Here is a 25339-nt window from a genome sequence, read left to right on the forward strand (position 1 = left end):
GTAGTGAAGCACAGGCCATGAAGCACATACTACTGCACATTGTCCTCCAGAAGTTGGAATGGAATCAGACTCCTTGAATCTCAACATTCCTCTGGTATCAGCAAATAGCTGTGAAACCAATTGGCAAAGTGTGTCACGTCCTCCTCTAGCTGTCAGCCTACACAGAGGATGACAACTTTCTACTGCTATCAGTGACTCCATTAGCTCAAGTGGCAGACGTTTATGTGGATCAAAAGGCTCAATCCTGCTTATGAACCATATGGGTGTCAGTGTGATTCCACGTGATAGCATTTGTGTGTTCAGTTTGCTTTTTTTAAAAGCCTAGGTAGTTATACACACAGAAACCTATGTAAAAAGAATGTTATGGTTGCAAAGTCCAGCTTTAAGAGATTATGAAATGCCAGTCTCCCCCCTCACCCTGCCTTGTGCACATGCCCTGTGATGGTCCTTAATAACATGGTCACATAGTATTTTTTTTTTCCTACAGAAAGCTTCCCTCATTCAATGCACAGAATAGAGTATGCTCTGGGTGAATGAATCAAGCTTATGTAAAGTATCGGGGTAGCCGTGTTAGTCTGTATCCACAAAAACAACAAGGAGTCCGGTGGCACCTTAAAGACTAACATTTATTTGGGCATAAGCTTTCGTGGGTAAAAAACCCACTTCTTCAGATGCATGGAGTGAAAATTACAGATGCAGGCATTATTATACTGACAAATGAAGAGAAGGGAGTTACCTCAAAAGTGGAGAACCACTGTTGACATGGCCAATTCAATCAGGGTGGATGTAGTCCCCTCCCAATAATTGATGAGGAAGTGTCAATTCCAGGAGAGGCAAAGTTGCTTTTGTAGTGAGCCAGCCACTCCCAGTCCCTATTCAAGCCCAAATTAATGGTGTTAAATTTGCAAATGAATTTTAGTTCTGCAGTTTCTCTTTGAAGTCTGTTTCTGAAGTGTTTTTTTTTTTTTTTTTTTTTTTTGTTCAAGTATGGCTACTTTTAAATCTGTTATAGAATGTCCAGGAAGGTTGAAGAATTCTCCTACTGGCTTTTGTATGTTACCATTCCTGATGTCCGATTTGTGTCCGTTTATTCTTTTACATAGAGACTGTCTGGTTTGGCCAGTGTACATGGCAGAGGTGCATTGCTGACACATGATGGCATATAAAACATTAGTATATGTGCAGGTGAATGAGGCCCTGATGGTGTGGCTGATGTGGTTGGGTCCTCTGATGGTGTCGCTAGAGTAGATATGGGGAGAGAATAGGCAACGAGGTTTCTTACAAGGATTGGTTCCTAGGTTAGTGTTTCTGTGGTGTGGTGTGTAGTTGTTGGTGAGTATTTGCTTCAAGTTGGGGGGCTGTCTTTAAGCGAGGACTGGCCTGCCTCCCTCCCAAGGTCTGTGAGAGTGAGGGATCATTTTCCAGGATAAGTTATAGATCGTTGATGATGTACTGGAGAGGTTTTAGCTGGGGGCTGTATGCGATGGCCAGTGGTGTTCTGTTATTTTCCTTATTGGGCCTGTCCTGGAGTAGGTGACTTCTGGGTACCCGTCTCGCTCTGTCAGTCTGTTTCTTCACTTCCCCAGGTGGGTATTGTAGTTTTAAGAATCTTGATAAAGATCTTGTAGGTATTTGTCTCTGTCTGAGGGATTAGAGCAAATTTGGTTGTATTTTAGGGCTTGGCTGTAGACAATGGATTGTGTGATGTGTCTTGGATGGAAGCTGGCAGCATGTAGGTAGATATAGCGGTCAGTAGGTTTCCGATATAGGGTGATGTTTATGTGACCATCACTTATTTGCACTGTAGTGTAGTGGATCTCTTGTGTGGACTGGTCCAGGCTGAGGTTGATGGAAATTGTGGATGGTGGGGTGGAAATTGCCCTACGCGAGATTGGTACCCTGAAGTCACCTACTGCAGGACAGGTCCAACAAGGAAAATAACAGGACACCAGGAACTGAGCATGCCTTAAGGAAAAAACAAAATAGTGAATAGCTGCTCTTTAATTGAGCACCATCGTGTGCACTGACTAGGCATGAGTCTTGTGGAGAAAAAAGTGTGATCACGTATTTAATGACTGTATCATAATGCATAAGTGCAAGGGGGTTAAATTAAGGTTGCACAAGCAATCATAATTCTGGCATTTCCTAACTTCTGAATGCTTGACTTTGCACCCTTGATGTTCTTTTAATGTGTGTAATAGTCACCCTAACAGATGCCTACAGAGTACTGCCATGGTTTGCAGTGAAAGTGGTGAGCTGAGTCTACTGCTTCTTGTGCCCCATGCTCTGTGCTATTGATAGCAAAGGAATTAATAAAGCAAATTGCCACAGGAAACAGAAGGAAGGTCAGATCCTAGAAGTTCTTGACTTCATTGCTCTTTCCTGAAGAGCCTGGTATTTTTGCTATTAGTTTGTGAATGTTAGCAAGCAGTTTCCTTTCAGATTGAACAGTGTTTGAGTCATCCAGTGATCTAAATTCATTAGTTTGCTCATTAGTTTCTGAAAATACATGGTATGACTGCTGTCAGCTATTATTGTTCAAGAAATAGCTGAGCCGTTGAGCACTTGTGTGAACTGGCTCTTAGGTGTCAGTTGTGTAGTTGTAGTTATAGGCAGGGAATGACGTTTTAGGCACATGCTACTCAGAGGCTAAAACTGAAGACTGAGGCCTCTTTGTTGAGATTTAGGGGCAGTAACAGTGTTGGGTTTAGGATTGTGAAGGTCTGGGTTTCAAATCGGGTTGGGAGAAATGGGGCCTGCCTTCTTCATCAGCATTGGCCAGTAGATGAGCTTTGTTCCCTTTCTTTCCCTTGCTGGGAGAATGGGGAGGGGACATCACTCTTTACTCCTTTTCCAGGCTGAGGATAGAGAGGAACACTTCCTGTTCTCATCTTCCATTTTTGCTAGTAGGTGTGGTGTTTGTATTGTCTTACTCCCCCACTCCTATTTCAGAGAGTGGAGGACCAATGCCCAGGGCCAGGCCTATACTTCCTTGCTTGTTAAATTCACTCACCAGTGGTAATCAGGAAAGAGCAGTATTGTCTTCCAACTATGGCTGTCACTTTATAGGGAAAATTTTCCTTCCCTGCTCTTTCACGCATATTAAGTTGCTCAAAAGGAGGCTTCATACACCAGGAAAGGACTACATTAACATCCCATAAACAAAGGGTCTCTCTAAATTCTCCGAACTATTCCTGTTTTTGTTCTCTTCATTTGAATTAAACCGATCTTCCACTTCGCATCTGACTGAGACACATCTCAAACCCATTTTTAAAAGTGATTGCTTTAAAAAAAGGGTAGAGGCAATTATTTAATCAGTAAGTAAAAAAGGGGATATAATTACTTAAATACATTCTGTCATAGAGAGGGTCTAGCAACTGAAGAGTTTTTGCAAGTAACCAGAAGAGTCTGGGATAGAGATCACTTGCTGCAGAATGTAGGTCATGCTCATTGTGCATTATCTGTTTGTAAATAGTATTTGTAAGTTAGTGGAAAATCTGTAGTGTAATATTAAGATTCAGAGGTTAGTACCAGTGCTAGAATTCCCTTGGTGATTCTATCCCCATATCAACTGTACAACCATTAACAAATATTTTTAGTACTACACCTTTTCCTATATTTTCAGCCCTTCGGCTCTTTTGTGAGAGTACTTACTCCCATGGCTGCTCTCCTTGGATGTCCCTCTTTGTGCGGACCTATCCCAGAGTTCTGCACCAAGACTTCCCACAAGCTGTTCTTATCCCTCCAGTAGGCCTGGTTTAGTCACCTGATCTATCTATCATATAGCTTCAGCACTCATCTCCACCACTTGGGGAGGCAAGCTCAGTGTGGCACGGGTGGTGTAGCTTAGCCTTAACCCTCTTAAAGGGCGGACTCACCCGGTCACAGCTCGTATACAAATACAATATAAGCAAATGTACTACCAATAAAAGTATTCATTCACTAATGTAGCATGGCAGGATGTAAATAGATACAATAAGAGAATATTTGAACATTGTTGAATATATGTTTGAACATTTTACTAATAAAATTTTATTATCCAGCACAAATTAGGGTATATGGCTCATTTTTTTTTGTTTGTTTTCAAGTCACAAACAGCATTTTATTTTTAACAAAATGTGTATTTGTGAATACCTGATCTGTTTCTAGCTCCAGGAAGCCAAACAGATGGAGAAGGAAAGACACCGACAACAGCACCATCTACAGCAGTCACCCTTAAGCCATCATGAACCAGAATCACCTCAGCTGAGACATCTTCCATCACAGATAGTCGATCAGCTACCCCAAGATCATGAAGGAGAACTTGACCACAGCACAAATGATGTGGACAAGAGCCTTCAAGAAGATACAGAAGCAGAAAATGGTTCTAATATTTACAGTGCAGAAAATGAACAGACAGAAGCTGACCAGGCTGCAGCAGCAGAAAGTAATCACTGTGTGGTTTGGTCTTAGTGAGGAGGAGGAAGAGGGTGTGGAGTTTTATGGTACTTAAAGGCTGAGCGACTTAATGGAAGATTATTCTGTTTCCAGTTAGTAAAATACAGTTAAGAATAGTGTACAAATATCAGTTTCCCTTGCTACCACTGTTAACATTTTATCTTTACAACATATTTCGGCCACAAATAAATTACATCTGCTCTAGTCATTGCAGTCCTAGATGCATGCTTGCATCCAGGCAGTCACAAATGTGCAGCCACATATTGCAAAATGTACACGTCACCCTAAGCCCATTGAAATGTTAACTTATATTCTTTAAGTATTTTTCACAAATTTACACAATTACTACTTTAATTATCTCTAAGGATAACTAATGTACTCCCCTCTCCTTCCCTTACTAAAACATTTGGATCTTCTTACCTGTGATAAGAAAAGTACCTTTAGCCATTCAGTACTGCTGTCTTGTTCTGTTGTTTTTTTAATGTATAATATTGTGTTTAAAACCTTCTTGATTGACTTCAGTGCTTATCAATAATATCTTTCCTGCCTCTTTTTTTTTTTTTTTTTTGTGGAAGATCTGTCTAAAATTGATGCGGGAACATATGATGGAGAAAACAATGCATGTGAAGAAAAGGCACAAGATATTGTACAGAGTATTGTGCAGGAAATGGTGAACATAATAGTTGGAGGTATCACAATCACTTTTAAAATTTATATACTGCCAGCTTCGTTCTGCAATCACCTTTGCCTAAGCAGTCATTAAGGATTCCTTTAACCATTTGTGTATATTTAAAATAAAATACAATTCTAAACCATTTTAACTTCATATTTACTCTCTGAGATAGTCTTTCAACTGTCCCACTTTAAACTGTACCACTTGACAATAAAATGAATTAGAGTGGGGCTTTTTACTATTTACCTTAACTGAGGGGGAATTTTTAGGTGTGATAGTTTGCTTAATTTTCAGCTATAATCAGTTTTTCAGATTTCTGACTGCATTTATATCTCCATTTCCATTTTTTTCTACACTTGTGAGTTCTTTACAGCTCTTCTTCAGACCATTAATGAAATACTAAATATTCAAAATGTCCATTTACAGCTCAGTTAAAAATGTTTTGTTTCTGCTGAAATTGTTTTGTTTTGAACTGAAACTGATTTTTTTTCTTGCAGAAACAAAAAATATTTTGGGTCAAAATGAAACCATTTCAAATTTTGAGTGACATTTTGATAACGAAATGTTGATTTGACTTGACATTTCTGAATTTTGTGGGGTTGTTTTTTGTCTGAAATTTTATTGAATTCTATTCAAATTAATTGAATGTCTTTGATGCCCCGAAAAATGCAATTTTGGGTGAATTTGGTAAACTTACTATTTACCAAAAAAAATTCACAGAAATATAAATTCAGTACCTTGTAGGATTGGGCCCTATGGTGCTTTTAATCTTAGTGCACTGAACTTCTAAGAAAAATTCTTCTAATTTTAAATTTGAATATTGTATATTTTTGCATGATAATTTGCTTTTTACCACCCCCCCCCCCACCCCCCCAGATGTAGAAGGGACTGCTGAAAGTGGAAGTACTGATGGCACAGTTGGAACTTTAGAAGATGGCAGTGACAGTGAAAATATTCAGGCAAATGGAATTCCAGGGACTCCAATCTCTGTTGCATATACACCATCTTTACCTGATGACAGGTTATCTGTCTCTTCCAATGACACTCAGGTACTAAAGGAAATAAATGTTGAAGCATGTAAAGAAAATAATAATCTTTCTTTTTATTATTATTATTATTAATAATAATAATCTGTTTATCTTACATTTGTGTAGACAACATCTTAATATAATTGTATAAAATAAATCACTATTAAAGGAGTCTCAGGAATTTTTTAATTTTTTTTTAAATGTACTGTATTCCTCTTTGACTGCTATTTAAGACTTTTGCAAGCAAGATACATGCAGGGCAGCAAACATTTTCACTACAGAAGGTAGATGCTCAAATTATAATACAGAATTTAATTTTCTTTGGATTTATATAAATGCCTAAAAGGACACCTATATTTACGTTCTAAGTGCTTCTTCCATAACATAAAAATAACTTCAGAAATGTTAGAGAGTTATCAGTACCAATGTAAATAACCCATTGCCAATTCTCCCTTGTTTTCAAATGTCCATTTAAAAAAAAACAAAACAAACAAAAAAAAACCCCTGCACAGGGTGCCCTAATGGTAATGATTTAAGCTATGCCATACCTTTATATCTATGATTGGGAGGATTTGATTTTGAATTTTCATTGAAAATAATTATTTTCATGCACTCCTCATTTTTTTAATATTAAGCTTTTGTAATAGCAAGAAATAAAAACTCTCTGGCAACACGAATCCCTGCACGTGTGTAGAATCCCGTTGGCTTCAAAAAACACGCTGCATGGGCACAGAGGTCTGTACTGGCAGTTTACTACCAATGTGTACCAGTTTAAAATATAGTCTTTCCAACCCTAATTATGCTTTAATGTTTAAAGAGATGCTGTTATCTTTTAGTTGCACAGCATATGTCTCTGATAAGACTCATCATATCCTCTACAGAAGTGATAATGGCATTTATAGCATCACCAGAAGTTGGTAAATAGAAAAAAGTGAATATTTTATTCTAAAAGTTTTTGCCATTCACCATATATAAAGACTATAACAATACATTATAAATTATGCCATGGCATTATGGCTGTGTAAATATTCTTCTGTAACCCACTGGTACAATTATAGTCGAGGTTACCATTTCTTTTCTTTGTAAAAGTTATTTTCTAGGAGCCCTGAGTGAGGGCAGTATGGTCTCAGTTGTCTTCTATAAATTGAAACTGTCCACACTTTACTTATTGGCTCTGACTTTACATCTTCCTTGGTGACGCTTAACTTTACTGAGTTGGTGGTTTTATTAATGTTGTATTCAGGTCTGTTTTAACTGAATTGCCAAACTAAATTTTTAAAACTTAGGCTGGAGACCTTAAATTACATTTAAAATTTGGTTGTATTTGTTCAATATCATAACTTATCGTTGCTAAGATTTGGGGATTTCCCTACACACTGCTAATGCAAATGGAATTCTGAAATATGTTAACTTCTTTAGGAATCTGGAAATTCTTCAGGACCTACGCCTGGTGCTAAGTTTTCCCACATTTTACAAAAGGATGCCTTCCTAGTATTCAGGTCACTGTGTAAACTCTCTATGAAGCCACTGTCAGATGGGCCACCAGATCCAAAGTAAGTCAGCATGATTTTCTTTTATGAAAATACTTAGATGCTAAAAAATAAAAATGAACACAAATGATAAGGGTCGTCTGCTGTTGAGAAACAAATACTTAGCATTTTTGACAGAAAAGCCACATCTGAAAGTTTCCACTGAGCTGTACTTTATTTTTAGTGTATCTTTTATATGTTAAATGGCAGCATCTCTCTTTCTGCTCTGTTCTCTGGTAAGTTTTAACCACTTTACATGGGTTATAAGCCTGTGCTTTTCTATCTAGTCATTATTTTATCAGTAAACTAAGTCATCACTTTTTAATTACAAACCATTTCCAAACTATAAAGTCCAATGTTTGATTAAAGGCTTTTAAATATTTGATAACTTTTTAATGTGTGATGACTGAAAGACAAATATTTTACTTGTAAGTTTATTTTCTGTTACTCTTTCTAGATTGTCGCAACTTGTGAACAGAATTGCTTTCCCCAGACAGTAGAAAGGAAAATAAACTAATCAAAATTCAGATTGTTGTCTGGGAATGAGGGCATAAGATTCTCTAAGGAGTACTTTCACTACAGTTCTTCTTCAAATAGTGTCCTTTTGTGCACAAACCCATGTACTCTTGGTTGGAGATTTTCATCAGTAGTGTCTGCAGCGCTGCACCTGTGCCGTAGACATCCTCATTCTGTGGTACAAAGGTGCGTAGGGAGGGGATGGATCCATTGTAATTCCCTTTTTTTTTTTTTTTTTTTTTTTTAAAACTCTGACCTTGGTCCATGGCCTCAAGGACAGATTATGCCCAAGACCCTGGGTGTCAAACCTTGCCAGACTTGCTATAGATCTTCCCTTCACAACAACAGTCATTGAAGTGGCCTTCGCTGCCTGGGGGAGACTCAGGTCTACTCCTAATGCAAGATCTGCTCAGGCTTAAAAGCAGATGTAAGAAATTGAGGGAAGACAAACTGGAGTACCTGGTGATGGAGTGCTCTCTGAGATCCATGGGTCTGATTCACCCCCCCATACTTTGGATCTGGTTGCTCACAGAGCCCAGGTGACTGTCTTAGGTGTGACAGTAGGTCCTTGGGGCCCTTCACAACTATCAAAAGCAACAGAGAGTCTTGTGGCACCTTACAGACTAACAGAAGTATTGTAGCATAAGGTTTTGTGGGTGAATACTCACTTTGTCAGACGTATTCACCCACGAAAGCTTATGCTCCAATACTTCTGTTAGTCTATAAGGTGCCACAGGACTCTGTCACTTTTTACAGATCCAGACTAACATGGCTACCCCTCTGATATTTCACAACTGTCTGGACCCTTAAAGAAGAAAACACCCCTTTCCCCAGAATGGGAAAAGAGAAAGGGAAAGTTGCCCCTTTGGTCTGGGTCTTAGGAGACCTTGCATCCCAATGTGGGTAGCAGTGAGACTCCCATCCCCTCCGGTACCAAGACTCCAGCATCAGCTAAGAAGACCATGCCATGTACTGAGAAGCTGTCAGGTAAACAACCTAGACAGGCTGTGGCATCCACGCTGAACACAGTGCCTGTGAAACACAAGGACTCCAGAGCTGAGCCGGAATAGTCATCAGCACCATCTTCTGTAGCAAGATATGAAAAGCACACGGATTGCACTTCAGTGCTGTCTCCAGTACCACCTGGCGTAATGACTCCTGAGAGACCCACCTAGAGTCCCCACCACAGTCCAAGCTCCTATTCCATGAGGATCTTTGAATCCTGGAAGAGCCTGAATCACCATTACAGAGAATTGTTGAGAGACACTCACCTCCCAGAGCATAGGTACCCTCTGATCCTACCATTGTCAACGGTGACTCATCCTCTGATGCCAATGCAGACCCCCACCCCACACAAATTCTTTGAGGGTATAAAGAGACATTTCCAGCTGGTATCATTCTCTTGTACCGTCCCATCAGCTATCAAGCTGTGGTACCAGTGAAATTGCAGGATCTCTTTCAGAATCTGAGGCCGACTTGACCACTGGTAATGGCACCACTTGCCCCTCCAGTAGACCATTGGATGACATGTCATCCAATTCTAAGGTGTCTATACATGGTTCCTCTCTTTTTCAACCTCCCTTCCTTGAAGTACGCTCTGAGTACGCCCGGCAACCCTGGCAAGGCAACCTTGGGGTCCTGACCCTTCCCTTATGCCCCATGACAGTCAGCTTATAGAAACCTGTGGGCCCCTTATAGTAACCAGTTCTACAGGGTCGCATCTCATAAGAGCGCATCAGGAGTAACAGCCCACTACCCTTTGGTCTTGCTCCACAGCAGCATCTTACACATGAGCTAGAGCCAGATGAGGAAGAAGAAACACCACCTTCCACAAATCCTCCTCCTCACCAGCTGAGTTGGTCATGCCACTCCTACCATCTTACAGATCCCAGTCTTTTTATGTGCTGACTCTGTACAGTGATGGAACTGGTGCATATCACACCACATACCGATCTTAGCTGTTTATCTACCAGGACTACAGAAGACAGTGGCACACTTCCTCAGCAGGCATGTCTGCATTGACCACGAATGGGAGCTGAACAAGGTATTCAGAGAGCTATATCTTACCATCTACAGATGGACCTCTTTGTAACTTCATCCAATTTGAAGTGCAGACGATTCTGCTTGAGAGGAGGGCACAGTTGCAACTTTATGGGAGATGCCTTGGCCTTGTGTATGGCTGTATTCTTATCCCCAATGCCTTTACAGCTCAAAGTGCTAAACAAAATGAAACAAGAAAATTTAGTAGCCATCCTCATAGTTAGACAGCACTAGGCCCTGTACAAGGGTTTGCCGGGGCTCGACCCCCTCCGGGGCAGCGGGGAGCCACACCGGCTCACTAGCCGCAGTTGATGGTTGGGGAATTAGTCTGTTCATGGGGTCTTCCTTGGTAGCCCTGGCGGTAACTGAAACGAACACCGTAAGCCCAGGCCCTGGGTCAGGGCGGGGCAGTCAGAACTCAGGCCCTCAGTCAATAGTAGGCCCCAAGCCTCCAAAGGCCTGTGAGAGGGGGAGACGGCCACCCAACTCTTGGGTGGCAGGGGGGACGCAGGCCCTCCCACTCCACTGTGTCCCAGCCTGGGGCCCTCTCAGTGGCAGAAGACCTGCTGCTTAGTCAGTGGGGATCCTGGCCACAACACACTGACATGGGCTCTGGCAATGCTGCAGCCAGACTAGGGTCGGCTGCACCTGGGCTACTTCCAGACTCCCCCTCGGTTAGTACCTGGGTCAGGATGGTGTCCTCTGGGGGGTCCAGCACCATAGGTTCCTCGGGGTAGTGGGCAAGTGACAGGCCCGGCAACTCCTCCGGGTAGTGGGCGCAGGGCAGGTTTGGCAACTCCTCCAGGTAGCGAGCACAGGGCAAGTCAGGCCAGTCCTGGCCTGCAGCTTGGGCCGCGGGGGTTTCCCAGTTGCAGGCTAGACTGAAGACATCTGATCTCTCCGGCAGCTGGGGCCTTATCGAGCTCTGAGGGTGAGTCTTTATACTTCCGGGTCGCTGCCTGACCCGCTGATGGGTGGGCTTAGAGCTCCCTAGCTCCACCCACTCTGGCCTCCGGATGGGCTCGGCACCCTCCAGGGCGGCGAGGAGCCACACCGCCTCACTACAGGCCCTGTTAGGGCTTCATCCAGGCATTTCATCTTGATTGCAGAACAAATGAAATTATATCCAGTTTCCACCCAAAGATTGTCCAAACAGATTCTAGGATGCAACTTAACCTGTTAAGATTCCTCAGGGGCGTGCCCCCCTCTAAGGGTGATTGCTTATTCCACCAGAGGTCAATCTACCTATGTAGCCCTATTTAAAAACATACTTCTCAGATTCTGCAGGGCAGCCACCTGGTCTTTGATGTGCTCATTTTCCCAGCATTATGTTCTTGTGCCTGCTTCCAGGGCTGGACATGGCTTTCGGTGATGCTGTTCTATGGACTATACTAAATCCTCCTCCTCCTCTGTAACTGAGGTGCTTCTCAGCAATCTCCTGATGTGGTGCATCCATAGGGACTTCACTTGAAGAAGGAGGTTGCCTTGTACAGTAACTGGAGTTCTTTGAGGTGTGTGCTTCTATGGTTGCTCCAATGCCTGCTCTCCTTCCCCTCTGCCTTGGAGTCTTTCGAAGGACTTTCCTGGTTTAGAAGGAACCAGAGGGTGTCTTGGTCATAGGTATGGATCCGCAGGCACGGCTGACAAAAAGCTCTGATTAAGAGTGCACGGGTGTGCACGACATCCTGACATGGAGCACCCATAGGGATATGCATCTCGAAGAACTCCAGTGACTGTACAAGGTAAGTAACCTCTCCCTTTAGTGGTTGGAAACAAATTTCTAACCAGCAGAAACCGAGATGATTCAGTTCAATCTGGTTCCACCCAAAGAATAATCTTCTCCCCTCTTTGATTTTGGCTAGGCCGGGGTATCTAATAAACTGTAAACTGCGTATATACTAGGGGGTTGGACTAGATGACCTCCTGAGGTCCCTTCCAACCCTGAGATTCTATGATAGTGAGGAAATTTCCTTCTTTTTATTCCTGCTAGATTATCATGGTCCTCTGGGGATAGCACAGGGAAGGAATTAACAGAGAACCAGCTGCCAAAGGCTACTTCAGACAAAACTAACCAATACATAAGTTAATGGTTGGGGCATATACACAAAGATACCCGAGTTAAAGCCTCTACCTATTAAGTTTCTACAGGTCTAGTAGAGTAAACCCTCAATTTCAGAGAAACTTAGTTTTGTTAGAGCCGACTTTTTAACTATATTGGGAGATTAGGGTCTTCACCGATAGGAAAATATAAAAAATGAGGGGGGAAATATATTAAATAATCTGGACCACCCAGTCTCTTTTATCTCTCATGCTTTCCAAAACTTGAAACACATGCCTGGTGCTTGGGTATTCATTAATATTCTCCTGGCTCCCTTTTGACCCCACATCATGAGTTGCCCTAATCCCATTTCAGTTTATTTTTGCAAATAGCCACAAAAGTTGTGGACCACTGAGCAGCAGAGGGGGTAGAACTAGGAGGGAGTGGACAGTGCACTTGGATGACCCCAGAAGCTAATATATTCAGAGATAAGATTTTTCAAGTTTTGAATAAAGATAAAACAACTATTGACTCATTTAAATGTCTCCTTAATGTGAATAAGTATTGACCATCCAATTCAGTTTAAAGGGAAGTTGTATAAAAGAAATGGATTGCCTGTGATGATGAATTCTAAATGCCGCTTTTTAGGGAGAGAAGATGCTCTTGAACAGAGTCAGGAAATGCTGCTACCACTGATATCATAACCTTGGAATAGTCCAGGGTACTAGTGATTTCAACAAGTAGAACAATAGTTTGTAGGATCAGAAAAAAGGTTGTAATATTATCTCATCCAAAGTTCTACGATAAGATTCTGGTTATCCATCCCTCACACTGCATGGTCACTGTATCTACTATAAAAACTTGACACTGGATTATTAGTGCCCTAGAAATGTATTCAGTCTCCCATCTAAACTAGTCTAGTCCACTGTGTTAACACTTCATCTTTCTAGCAGTGTTCCTAAAGAGCTAGAATGCAGGATATCTGTGGTTTCAATTGTCATTACTTTGCTCTTAGTAATATCTAGATTCAGTTATGTGGCCAATGTGGTTTTGCCCAAAAGGAGATGCTGTTTGTTTGTACTTCAGTTGCATCTAAAACCAAAAAGTTAGAGAAAGTGTACACTCAAGTTGAAGCAAGAAATTACTCATTTCACTTGATCTAAAAGCAAATTCTTCACATTGAAGAACTGGCATTGGTAGCAACAAGTCAGTGATACTGTGTTCTTAGTGCCCTGCTGTTCGGTTTGGGCACTTTGACCACCATACCTTAGTTGGCAAGGGAATACATTACTGGTTGTCTGTCCTGAAAACTTGGAATCAATGATGAACACAAGTGATTGAAAAAACCATGTTTTCATCTGGCTCAGAGGGCCAGTTGTCATAGAGAACTGTTTTCTTTAATCCTAAAGGAAGCCACGTGTTGATATTTGAGTTTATCAGACCTGTGTTAGTACAGAACTTCAGTTTTGTAGCTTTGGACATAAATTTTGTATCTTCTGGGCATTTGAGTGTCCCCTAGAAAACTGCGTGCTTTTCTTGGAAGAAATAAGTTGGTGTGTTTCTTGTTTTTATAGCACAGCTACACAGATGAATGAAAATATTTTAAATACTTCCTAACACCATGATATTAGCTGAAGTGTATGTGCAACTGAAAGGCTTTGATACCTATTAGAAATACCTGTTATACAACAAACTTTTTTTGTGATTATCTGTCTGTAGGTGTGTGCAGAGAATAAATACTCAGTTCATGGACTTTTTACTGAGCAAATAGTCTCTATTCAGAACTTCATAGATAATATAGCTTCTCCTTTTGGGGTCTAAAACTTAGAAATGTATTTTAGTTTCACATGTCTAGAAGATCTTGCAATGTTAGCTGAATGTTCACTTTTGGATATGTTCCTCAAAGCTGAAGAATACTCAAAGCTTCTGAAGCAGACAGTAAGGAAGTGAGGCCTGCTAAATTACCTGTTGCTTTCAGATGTGAAGTTGTTTGGGCCTGAATTGAAGAATGCTTGCAAAGTCTTCCTTCTTAATCTAGAACATGAGGCTTTGTGTATTCATGCCATAGGAAGTTTGAAGATCTTGACAGAACCTTGAAGGAACATTTCTTTTCAGGAAAATAAAGGAATCTATTTTCTAAAAACAAAAACAACCTTAACACTTACAGGTGTTCATTTTTTAAATAAATGATTTTTTTTCAGATTGTCAAAGCAATAAGTTGGAGTAAAGCAGCAGTTCCCAACTTCATTGTAAAGCCACTTGCTTTATTAGTGCCTGATCAGAAGAAGCTCTTCATTTGCTCTAATCCAACAGTTTTCCTATTTCTAAAGGTGAAGTCACTCCACCAGAAGCATTTAAAAGAGTTAAATAATCCATGATTTTGGACTACAGAAGTGTAGAGTAAAGGAATGAATATCGGTTGAGAACAGTGTTTGGTTTTCGCTCTCCTTGGTCTGCACAGATGCCAGAAAGAAAACTTAAATTCTGACATGATTTTTTTAAACTGTCTGTCTGAGATTAAGAAATGAGGATATCAGTTTACCAAAGGCAGTAATGGGTTAACTACTCCTGGAGGGCAGCAGTAGCTGCTGAGGCACTTGGAATCCATCCTTTTTTAATCCATAGAGTCCTTGACATGCAAATTAGGACCAATTAAGCTCTCTGCATAGGGTAAATTGAAGGAAATGACATTTGGGACAAAAAGAAACAGCTGCCAAGGCATTCAAAGATGTCCTACATTTGGAGTAATGCCTGGAATTGATCTCCGGTTCTAAAGCGTTGAAGGCTTGTCAGCCATTTCAAACATGTTTTTAGTGGGGGGAGTAGTGGATAAGATAATTGCAACATTTTAAAAATAAATGATTAGCAGTGTACCTAAAATCACTTTAGAGAATTCTAAAGTTAAAAAAAAAATGATTTTGGAAATCAGGTAGTGAAAAAGCAAGACTGAGAACAGACATGCAAATATCTCAAGAGAAAATTCCAGTAATGTTTAAAACAAAGAGAAACAACAGAGGAAAAAATAACGAAAATAAACTGAAAACATGTTTACTGAAAAATAGGTCTTCATGAACATGACCATAGTTGTTGGAGAGGAAGCCTCGTTGTTAAAAGCACACAAGACTGGGAGTCAAGATCTGGATTCTATTCCTAGCTCTGCCACAAGTTTCCTGTCTGATCTTAGACAAGTCATTTGTCTAACTCGTCTTTCCCTGTAGAATGAAATAGAGATACCTCTTTTTGTCACAGGGATGTTCTAAAGTTTAATTATTTGGGTGCCAGAGCTAGAAACAGTGACTAGACTTTACTCAGCTCCAGTTGGCTTGGAAGCACATGGGAACCAGTGATTGGATCCATTTGCAACAGACTAGTGACAGTAGAGTGGTACCAGGCCACGTTGTAACACCAGTGTCTCTTAAAGTGAATATAACAAACTTAGTGTCTCTCTCTTTGCAGAATATAACAAAATTAGAGGTGTTATGGATCTCAGATGTTTGACTGATAGAACCCTGTACAGTAACTCCCCACTTAACATTGTTTTGATCTTATGTCCCTGCTCAATTACAGAACATGCTCCATTTAAAGTTGTGCAGTGCTTTGCTATAACATCATTTGGCTGCCTGCTTTGTCCACAGCTAGCAGCCAACCTATCAGCTCCCCTGCGCCTCCCCCCCCCCCCACAGCGCTTCCCGCCTGCCGGCACACTCCGCAGATCAGCACCTTCCCCCTCCTGCCCGCGGCTATCAGCTGGCTTGCAGCATTTAGGAGGGAGGGGGAGGAGGGAGGACTCGGTGCGCAGGCTCCCCCTCCCTCCCCTGCCTCCTGAATGCCGCAAACCAGCTGATTGCCGCAGGCAGGAGGCAGGGGAGGGAGGGGGTAGCCTGTGTGCCGAGTCCTCACTCCTCCCCACTCCTTCCTGCCCCCTGAACACGGCAAGCCAACTGATTGCGGTAGGCAGGAGGGAGGGGGGAGGAGCGAGGATGCAGCGCACCTCCCCGCTCCCTCCCCTGCCTCCTATCCATGGCAATCAGCTGGCTTGCTGTGTTCAGGAGGCAGGGGAAGGAGGGGGAGCTTGCGCGTTGTCTCGCTCCTCCCTCCTGCCTCCTGAACACTGCAAGCCAGCTGATTGCCGCGGGGAGGAAGGTGGGAGGAGCAAGGACGTGTCGTGTGGAGTAAAGGGGGAGGGAAGAAGAGGTGGGTTAAGTGGGGGCTTGGGGGAGGGGGTGGCGTGGGCGGGCTGAGGGTTGAACCCCTCGCCCCTGGTGCTCGCAGAGTAGGGGAAGCTGCCGCTGCTGCTGCACAACATGCTTCTAGCCTACAGCACCTTCAGCCTCCTTGCCTGCCTCATTGTCTCCAGTGCCAGTGGGCTGTGCCTGTGTGGGGTAAGGCTGGGGCACCTCCCAACTAAAGTACTGTACTGTATGGCCAAAAAAAAAAAAAATTCCCTGGAACCGACCCCCCCCCCATTTACATTCATTCTTATGGGGAAATTGGATTCGCTTAACATCGTTTCATTTAAAGTCGCATTTTTCAGGAACATAACTACAATGTTAAGTGAGGAGTTACTGAACCATATCTTGTGTACCTCCTAGATCAGTATTATCTGGGGATCTCTTTCCAGTATTCTTTATATCTGACAAATCGCAACTAGCAACAAATATTTCTTCAGTATAAGCCATACTCTCACAAGTCCATGTTCTTGCTCTCCATAAAAGCCTCCTGCTCATTTTTTTCTCTGACATCCAGAAATAAGGATAAATCTCATATACCTAAGAGAAAAGCATGCTACAATCCAGGACACTTCATGGATGCCATCACCCTTAAGGGTGCAAATACTCTCTTGTTCCTCCTCTCCCCCACAAACACAAAAAAGTCTGTCGTTAATCAAACTTTTCTGACATTCATACCTCTAGTTTTAAGACAGCATGCTTCTTCTGTGTATAGCATTAGTTCCCAAGACAATTACCAGAATGTAATTACCATATCAGTCAGGACTTTTAGAGTGGCTATCGGAGGAAGTCACTTTTATTTGGCTAGTGCAAAATCCAAATGGGAGTGGTTTTGATTTATTCACACTCGTTGCAATTTGTCCCTTAACTCCCTAAACTGCAGCTGCATCTCCATTATTATATATTGTTGGTCAGGGTCAAAATTTTGTCTTTCTAGTAGTCAAATGTGTTTATCTGAGAAGTGAGAATGTGCTATTCTTCGCTCCTAAGAAAATAGTACTTTAAAAACCAGTTAAATGTCATTGGGTATCCTGGGATCAGAGGCTTCCCTGCAGTGATTCTTGCTAATGTGCAGAGGTTTAAACTGACTGCCAAACTTGTGATCATGGAACAGTTTTTCCTCAGGTTATTATGGCAGTGATGGTATGTTATCTCTTTTCTCTTTAGCAGTGAACAAAGGTTATTTTGTTAGCCCTATCTGAGGGTATCATTCTCAAATTGATTTTCCTGTGATTGCATCGGTGGTCCATGGTGGACCCCATTGCTTTCCATGCTCTTTGGATCTGTGTTATGCACCTGATATAAATGGTCCTAAGCTATGCTAGATAATGCACACAGTATTTCAGCAACTACATTTGTTTTTCTCTTATGCCTCTCATCTCTACTTTCCAGAAGAATGTATATAATATAACCTTTTCAAATTTCTTTGAAAAGGTGGATAGCTTCAGAAGTGAAAGTAAGCCGGTATGCCCTGCTACGGCGTACCAGCAGGAGTCGGTGCACCATACTGGGGTGGTCCGGCTTCCCCAGGCAGCAGTTTAAAGAGCCTGGGGCTCCCAGCAGCAGCTGGAGCCTCAGGCCCTTTAAATTGCCGCCAGAGCCCCGCTGCCGGAGTCCTGGGGTAGCGGTGGGGCTCGGGGGGCTATTTAAGGGGCCGGGGCGGTAGAAGCAGGGGAGTCCTGGGCCCTTTAAATAGCTGCCGGAGCCCTGCTGCTGGAGCCCTGGGGTAGCAGCAGCAGCCGGGGGCTCCGGCAGCAGTTTAAAGGGCCCGAGGTGGTAGCGGTGGCCGAGTCCTGGGCCCTTTAAACTGCCGCCAAAGCCCCAAGCTGCCGCTGCTACCCCGGCAGGGAACAGGGAGGGCACTTACTGGTACAGGGTGGGCTGCGACTGGCTCTGACCACCACCCCCCCCATTCCCACCCCTTCTGACCGAGGCCCCGCCACTTCCGAGGGCCAGAGCCGGCCCCAACCCAGCCCGGACTGGTAAATCTGTATTTCTACTTTCACCCCTGGATAGCTTTCATGGAGAACTTATGGTTGCAGTTTGACTTTTCATTCTTTGTTAGTTTGGGGAGTGGGGGGGGAGGGGGAGTTGTTTCCAAAATTGTTCTTCAGTTTTAGTCTGTAATGCAAGTATACTGTTCACACAGCCCGCTTTGCTATTGCAGCACTTCTGATTAGTGTGCCATTTAGTTTGACTGCTCTTAAGTAGAGCAAGTGGCAGACTGATGACAGGACCTCTGACTATACGTGTATCGTGTATGTGTATAAAGAAAAGTGAGGTGTCAAGTGCTAAGTGGTGAGAAAAAAGCCTAAATAGATCAGGCAGTATATTTGCTGCACAGGTCCCTTATTCATTTTTCCATGCTGGAGGAGCATATGGAGAAAAGAATAATTTGTGGAATTCTGTAACTGTCACTCTTCTCCCCCGTGTCCCCATTTCTGGGAGAAAAAGCCCATCCTCCCAAGCCACTCGGAAGAGAATTCTTTCTCTTTCTCTCATGATTAGGAAGTGGGGAGAACCATCCCATGTCCAGCCCCAAACAGCTATGCAGGAGGGGAGGGGATTGTGTGGGTAGGTGTAGGTGACAGAGGGAGGGGCAGGTCTGCAAAAGGCTACCGTGGGCTTAAACACACTTTTGCCTGATTGAAATGTGCCAAATTGTTGTTTTGGAACTAAGATCACCTTTTTTGCTACTTTCTTTAACAAAGTGTTTTTAAACAGCAGCATGTTATTTCAAGTATTTGAAACACAAAATAATTGTGTGGCTCACGAAAACTTTCCAGAAGCATGTTTTGCACTTGTGACTACAAACTTGTTCATACCTGGTATATATTATTTCATTCTAGGTCTCATGAGCTGCGATCAAAGATTCTTTCATTGCAGTTGCTTCTGTCCATTCTACAGAATGCAGGACCTGTCTTCAGGACAAATGAGATGTTTATAAATGCTATTAAGCAGTATCTTTGTGTTGCATTGTCCAAGAATGGAGTTTCATCTGTTCCAGAAGTTTTTGAGCTTTCACTTTCCATATTCCTCACACTTCTCTCAAACTTCAAGACACACCTAAAGATGCAGATCGAGGTATGTTATACAATTTTCAGTGACTTTGTTTGCTTTTTAACTGTACCATATTCATGTAGCTCAATGTTTTTTCTACTTTGGAAACACTGAATTTTTCTAAAATACTGTTCACCAAGTTTCTCTCCGAGTCTGAGCTCCCCAATATGAGAAGATCTGAACTTTCCCACCGCTGCACTCTCCCCCACTGCCCAAAAGCCCTTCTCCCCCAAGGACAAAGGGAGCTATCACTGATAGTATCTTAGCTGTTACTGATAATGCACTTGAAACATCATTCAGGTAGAGCAGACAGGCCAACATTCTGTATGGAAAGTCATCTGGAATATTTGTAGAAAATATAGATTGAATTTGCAGTTCTAATGTATGTGTTTTAAATAATTTAATGTTCAAATCTTAATACTCTGACTCGTTAACTTACCACACAGAAATTACTAGGAAATCCTTTTGGCAGTGGCATGATTAATTTGGAGTGAAAAATGCTTTTGTCATTGATAAAAGATTTGTTCTTTGGTGGCACTTGGATATTATGAAGAAGTTGATTGGTGAAACACCCACATAGCCATTGTGAGTTTTACTATCACGATCAATATAAGCAAAATCACAGATCTAGAAAACAAGAATAAAATCAGAATCCATGTCACATATACTCGTGAATCCATGGTGCTGTGGGTTCCCCTTAAGGAGAGATCAAGTGTTACAGTTTGTCACCATCCTGCTATCCAGAGGTCCCATTGAGGGTCAAGTTAATTCCCTTTTTTAAGCACCTATTTCTTATACCCACCTGTTTTCAAGACAATATTTGATTAAATCTTGGACTCTTGTCCATATTTGTCATACCTGCTACCCATTTTTGGGGTTCTGACAATTTGTCATAAGCATTTGTGCACATAGAAGATTCTCAATACAATGCAGTTAAGGATGGCTGGCTAAATAAAGCCTTTTCAGTCTAGACAGTTTATCACAAGATACATGTATTGCTAATCTTCTGACCCAAGGCTACATACTAATGCTATCTCTTATTAGGCCTAACATGGCCTTTTTAACTATTGGTACCCATAAGCCTCAATCTAATTACTAGGCTTCAGGCTCCTTTTATAAAATAACGTTTACGTTTCTTCGCCTCCTTTTACTTGCATTATAGCTTTAGTTTCATTTGTACTAATTTAGTAATCATCTTAATTCTTTCTAAGAGACAAATGATTATTTACCTCATCACCTGAGCTCAGGTTATTGGTCAAAGGTCAAATTTGCTTTAAAAAAACAACAACACAACTCCACCATATTTGACTGTGAATGTGTGTTAATTCTCTGGGAAGCCATACTTTCACCTCGTTTATACAGGAACAGATTCTAATGAAAGATAGGAAATCCATATACCCACAGTATAGTACACATGGTAATTTTGTGACCAAAGTAGATATTTACAGAATTGTAGAATCTTAGCTTTCAAGGAAAGGAAAGGCATTCATAACCTTGTAATAATGCATTATATATTATATGTAAATAATGCATAATGTTATACATTATTCCAAATTATATACAAAATGTAAATAATCTGGGAATAGATCTCCAAACTGGGAATTATATAATCTTCTAATTGACTGTACAGTATTGATGAAGGATAATGATGAGATTCTGAAGTGACAAAATCTGCAAATAAACTCTGCTGTCAAGCAAAGTTCAGTCATGCAAACAGAAGTTTTAGTTCTAGAGTATAGGGCATAAAACAAGAATATAATATTTTAAAAGCTGTGCACAATATAATATAATTGTATTTTATGCAAGAACTTTTAGAACAAAAGTGGCCTAATTGGTACTTAGGTTTATTTGGTTGTATCTGAAAACATGTTAGCTGTTTTCCTTTTCTAGAAAAAGCCAAAACATTTGATTGCTGTGGCTACTCTCCTCAAGCATCAAGGCACAAATCTGCTTGTATTTTGGTGATTGAATAAGATCCCATTTCATCCGTGTCCTCAGTTCTCAAAGGATGTGCATGCTGTTTCGCTCCCTGGGTATAAATACAGAAATCCATCTTCATCTCAGCGGCAAGGATGGAATTTATCAAAGCCCATACAGACACCACAGCTATTAAAGCTTTCTTACCAAAGAGCAGATTCTAAGACAAACAGGAAGCAGTAATCTCTATAAGGCCTTAGTCTCATTGAAAGTATATGGTGGTTTTGGTGACTTTTAGGCTTTATGGCATTGGGTAACTATTCCATGCCATTCATAATACTGTCTGAAGCCTCTGCAGTGCTAGTTATGGAAGTGCTCTATACATTTAACCGCCATGGATATGCTGCTGTTTGTTCTCCAAGACATTCAGGATTCTCAGCTGTGGTAGACAAAGGAGGAACATCATGTTGGAGTCCCCTCCCTATCTCTCTTACCATCTGTACTGATGATCAGTTCAGGTGCTGAATCCTTCAGGGCTACTTCTCAGGGTTGTTGTGAGTATAAATATATTAACAACAATAATGGGGACCCCATAAGTGCACAATATAGATAAGTTCTTCCCTGTAATCAAATCTAAAACTGTTCAAATGTGAGGGATAATTCTACGGTGTTCTGCCATAGCAGCTGTGAGGAAAGAGGCCAGTCTTGCCATTTCCATTTCAGAAAGCTGTCATGCTCTGAGATTAATCCATCATCAGATCACTTTAATGGCTTTGTGCTTACCTGAAAAAGACATCATTTTAGAAGACTCCTCAAACAAGTACAACCATGCATGATATCTCAAGGAGTCAAGCCTGTATTCCCTTTCCCACAAATAAGGCAGATCATCACTGCATTCTTTTGCCACTAAGAAAAATGAGAGATGTTTCTGGTTTGTTTCAAGGAAACACAGGAGCCATAATTTTTGACAGATATATTTTATCCTGGACTTCAGCTAGGAGTTCCTTTATGTGTACTCTCGATACCACTGATCCTATAGGTTGTCCAAAAGGCATGGACAGATTGTAATTGTTAGCCCCAGACTGGGCTTGGCAGTTGTGGTGAGCTCCTGGAGGTAAGAAGACCCACAAGCTGTGCTTTCTATTACACCAAATCGCTTGTCTCAGGATCAGGGGTAGGATTCTCCACGTAGATATGAAATTCCTCAGACTGACCACTTGATTTTGAGATTGAGCACTATATTCTGTTGGAAGGCTTGGAAACCTGCTTGTTTAAGAGGAAGATGCTCTCCACTTGGGCTATTTAGAAAGAAGACCACAGATTGTCATCCATCGTTTTTCATTTTGAACTATTTTATTGCACTTAAACAGTCAGAATGGCCTCTGGGCTCGATCAGAATCTGTCTGGTTGCTATCTCATCTTTCTTTCCACCCACATATGGGAGCTCTCTCTGTCTTCACTCATCTTACTGTAACAATCTTTCTGAAAGGGTCCATATATTCCATGTATTTCCACTGATGCATGAATCATCATTGTAATGGTAATTTGATCATATTAAAAAGGGTCGTTGAGAGTGGGAGAAAAGCATGTGAATGTTTGTCAGTCTGTGCAAATAGCATGGCTATAATAACTTGGAGACTTACTGGGGTTTAGGCCCTGATGATTTATTACCTGTGTCCCCCCACCTGTGAATAGCCATCAGGTTTTCCCTGTGATGAACAAAGATAAGTACTTAAACTTTCTTGTCATTAGGTGGTTTAAAAAAACAAACAAACCACCCTCTCAGCTATCCAAGTAATAGACATTAAAATCAGCCTGAGGGTTGCTTAAAAAAACAGTCACCACAATTTTCAGAAAATTAATTTCTCCCCAGATGTATTTGTCCAAAGACCATCCAAAAGCCAGAAGTCTGGTCTCTTCATGGATGCACAGAGATCTGGGCATTATAGATTTATTTCTTATTGACTGAATTTAATGTATGTCTCTTCCTCGGAGAGTCGTCTGGAGGGCGGAAAAGGACAAAGTTCATGTTATCCTCATAGCTCAAGCCTGGGGCCCATAATTCTGATACTTAGGACTCCTACATTTAGTACTGGAACCTCCACTGATTATATCTCAGAAACTGGTCATTTACTGGTTTCCAGACTCTTTGTCTAGCAGTATGGATTACTCCTGAGGTCATTCTGTGCCAAAACATTAAAAATAAAAATTCTGTGCACAATATTTTAAAATTCTGCAAATTCTATTTGTCAAATAAATATGGTATTGAGGAGCACAGACAACTGGCTGCACAAAGGTGGGAGATCTCTGTGCAGCTCCCCCCGCAGGGACATGGACTCAGCGGTGAGGCTGCAACCAACCCTGACAGAGTGCAAGGATTGGGTCTGCCCCAGAAACACCCCAGGGCTCTGCCTCTCTGCCAGGTGCACCAGGTGTGGGCAGGAAGGCTCAACAAGGCAGGATCCAACTGTGGAGGGGCTTAGTGTGGAGGATCCAGGTGTGGGTTGAGAGGGTTCTGAGTGGAGCAATCTGGTTGTGGGTGTCTCAGTGGGGGATCCAGGTCCAGGGAGGATCTAGATGCACAGGGGATTGTTGGGGAGGATTCTGGGTGCAACGGGACTCTGCAGAGGGGGTCCAGGTAGAGGTTGTTGGGGCTTAGCAGGAGGGGTGTCTGGGTATGGGGGGCAGGGGTAGAGCTCCACAGGGGGGTCTGGGTTTGGGGGGGGCTCAGTGGTGGGGTCCAGGTGCAGGGGAATGGGGCTCAGTAGGGTGGGGATCCAAGTGCAGCTGGTTGGGGCTTGCTACAGTGGGGATCCGGGGGTGGGTGGCACATCAGGGTGGTCCAGGTGCAGGAGGAATGAGGCTCATCACAGGGTTCTGGGTGCAGGGGAGGACATGAGGCTCAGCAGGAGGGTCTGGGTATGAGGGGGTCGGGATTGGGTGGATGGGGGAGCAGCTCCCTGTATAGTGATCCCTCTCCATGCAGCTGAGGAGCAATAGGTGCAGGAAGTTTTGTGTGTGGGTGGAGTTTGCAGAACTTCCTACAGCTCAGGAAAAAATTTGGGGGTGGGATGCCATGCAGGGGAAGAGGATGTCCCATCCTCAGCCCAGCTTGGACTAGCAGTTGAGCCCGGCGTTAGGGTAGGAGCCACCAGCTGGGTCTTCCCCAGTCCTGCCCTCTGCCTCACAGTGATTTACCTCTTTGCCGGCTTCCGTGGGCACCTGAAACATACTGCTGGCGAGGGTGCATGACTGCTCTTGTTGCTTCCTTTTGCTTCTCCATCAGAAAGTCATTTTTCTGCAGGGAAGCAAAGAAATCAGTGGGGGGGCCTAAATTCTGCGGATGCACAGTGGCGCAGAATTCCCCCAGGACCAATGGATATGTGCTAATACATAACAAATAAGGGTGCAGTCTGAGAAAAAATTAATCTTGTATATGCTGCTCTGTTCAGATTCTGCAAAATATGGAAACACTGTGGGTATTGCATTTGAAAGATTCTGTAAATGTTAAAACAAGTTGTCTTAGCAGGAAGGGATATGTTCAGTGTGGTAGTGATTATTTATGTATATTATTTTAAACTCTTGGTATTGTGGCCCTGAATAATGCTTTTATCAAATAAAATCAACTTAAAAAAGGATGTAGTCCTTGATCTCTCCATACTTCCCAGTGGCCTTTCTTTACTGTGAGTATTAACTAGAGAGCTCTGCTGATCTGGGTTTTTTATATATATAATCTAAAGAGCTCTGTGTGGTGGTGATCTATGCTACACATCTGGTCAAGTCTTGCTTTAAAAAAATGCTTACTGTCAAAGTTATTTAGAGAACACTGTTGCTGTTTTTCCCCAAATAAGTGGATGTTTCTACCCTAAAGC

General features: G+C 42.2%; 1 protein-coding gene across 1 annotated transcript in view; it reads left to right on the top strand.

The window, feature by feature from the left end:
* The window catches only part of ARFGEF1 (ADP ribosylation factor guanine nucleotide exchange factor 1), a 172473-nt gene that overhangs the window by 80742 nt on the left and 66392 nt on the right, over positions 1-25339 (top strand). Inside the window, exons 6-10 of the mRNA XM_045006311.1 lie at positions 4150-4426; positions 5013-5126; positions 5987-6159; positions 7558-7691; positions 19340-19574. Coding sequence (XP_044862246.1) covers positions 4150-4426; positions 5013-5126; positions 5987-6159; positions 7558-7691; positions 19340-19574 — 933 coding nt within the window. The remainder of the gene's footprint in view (positions 1-4149; positions 4427-5012; positions 5127-5986; positions 6160-7557; positions 7692-19339; positions 19575-25339) is intronic.

The sequence above is a fragment of the Mauremys mutica genome, chromosome 2, assembly GCF_020497125.1.
Source record: "Mauremys mutica isolate MM-2020 ecotype Southern chromosome 2, ASM2049712v1, whole genome shotgun sequence".
NCBI lineage: Eukaryota > Metazoa > Chordata > Testudines > Geoemydidae > Mauremys > Mauremys mutica.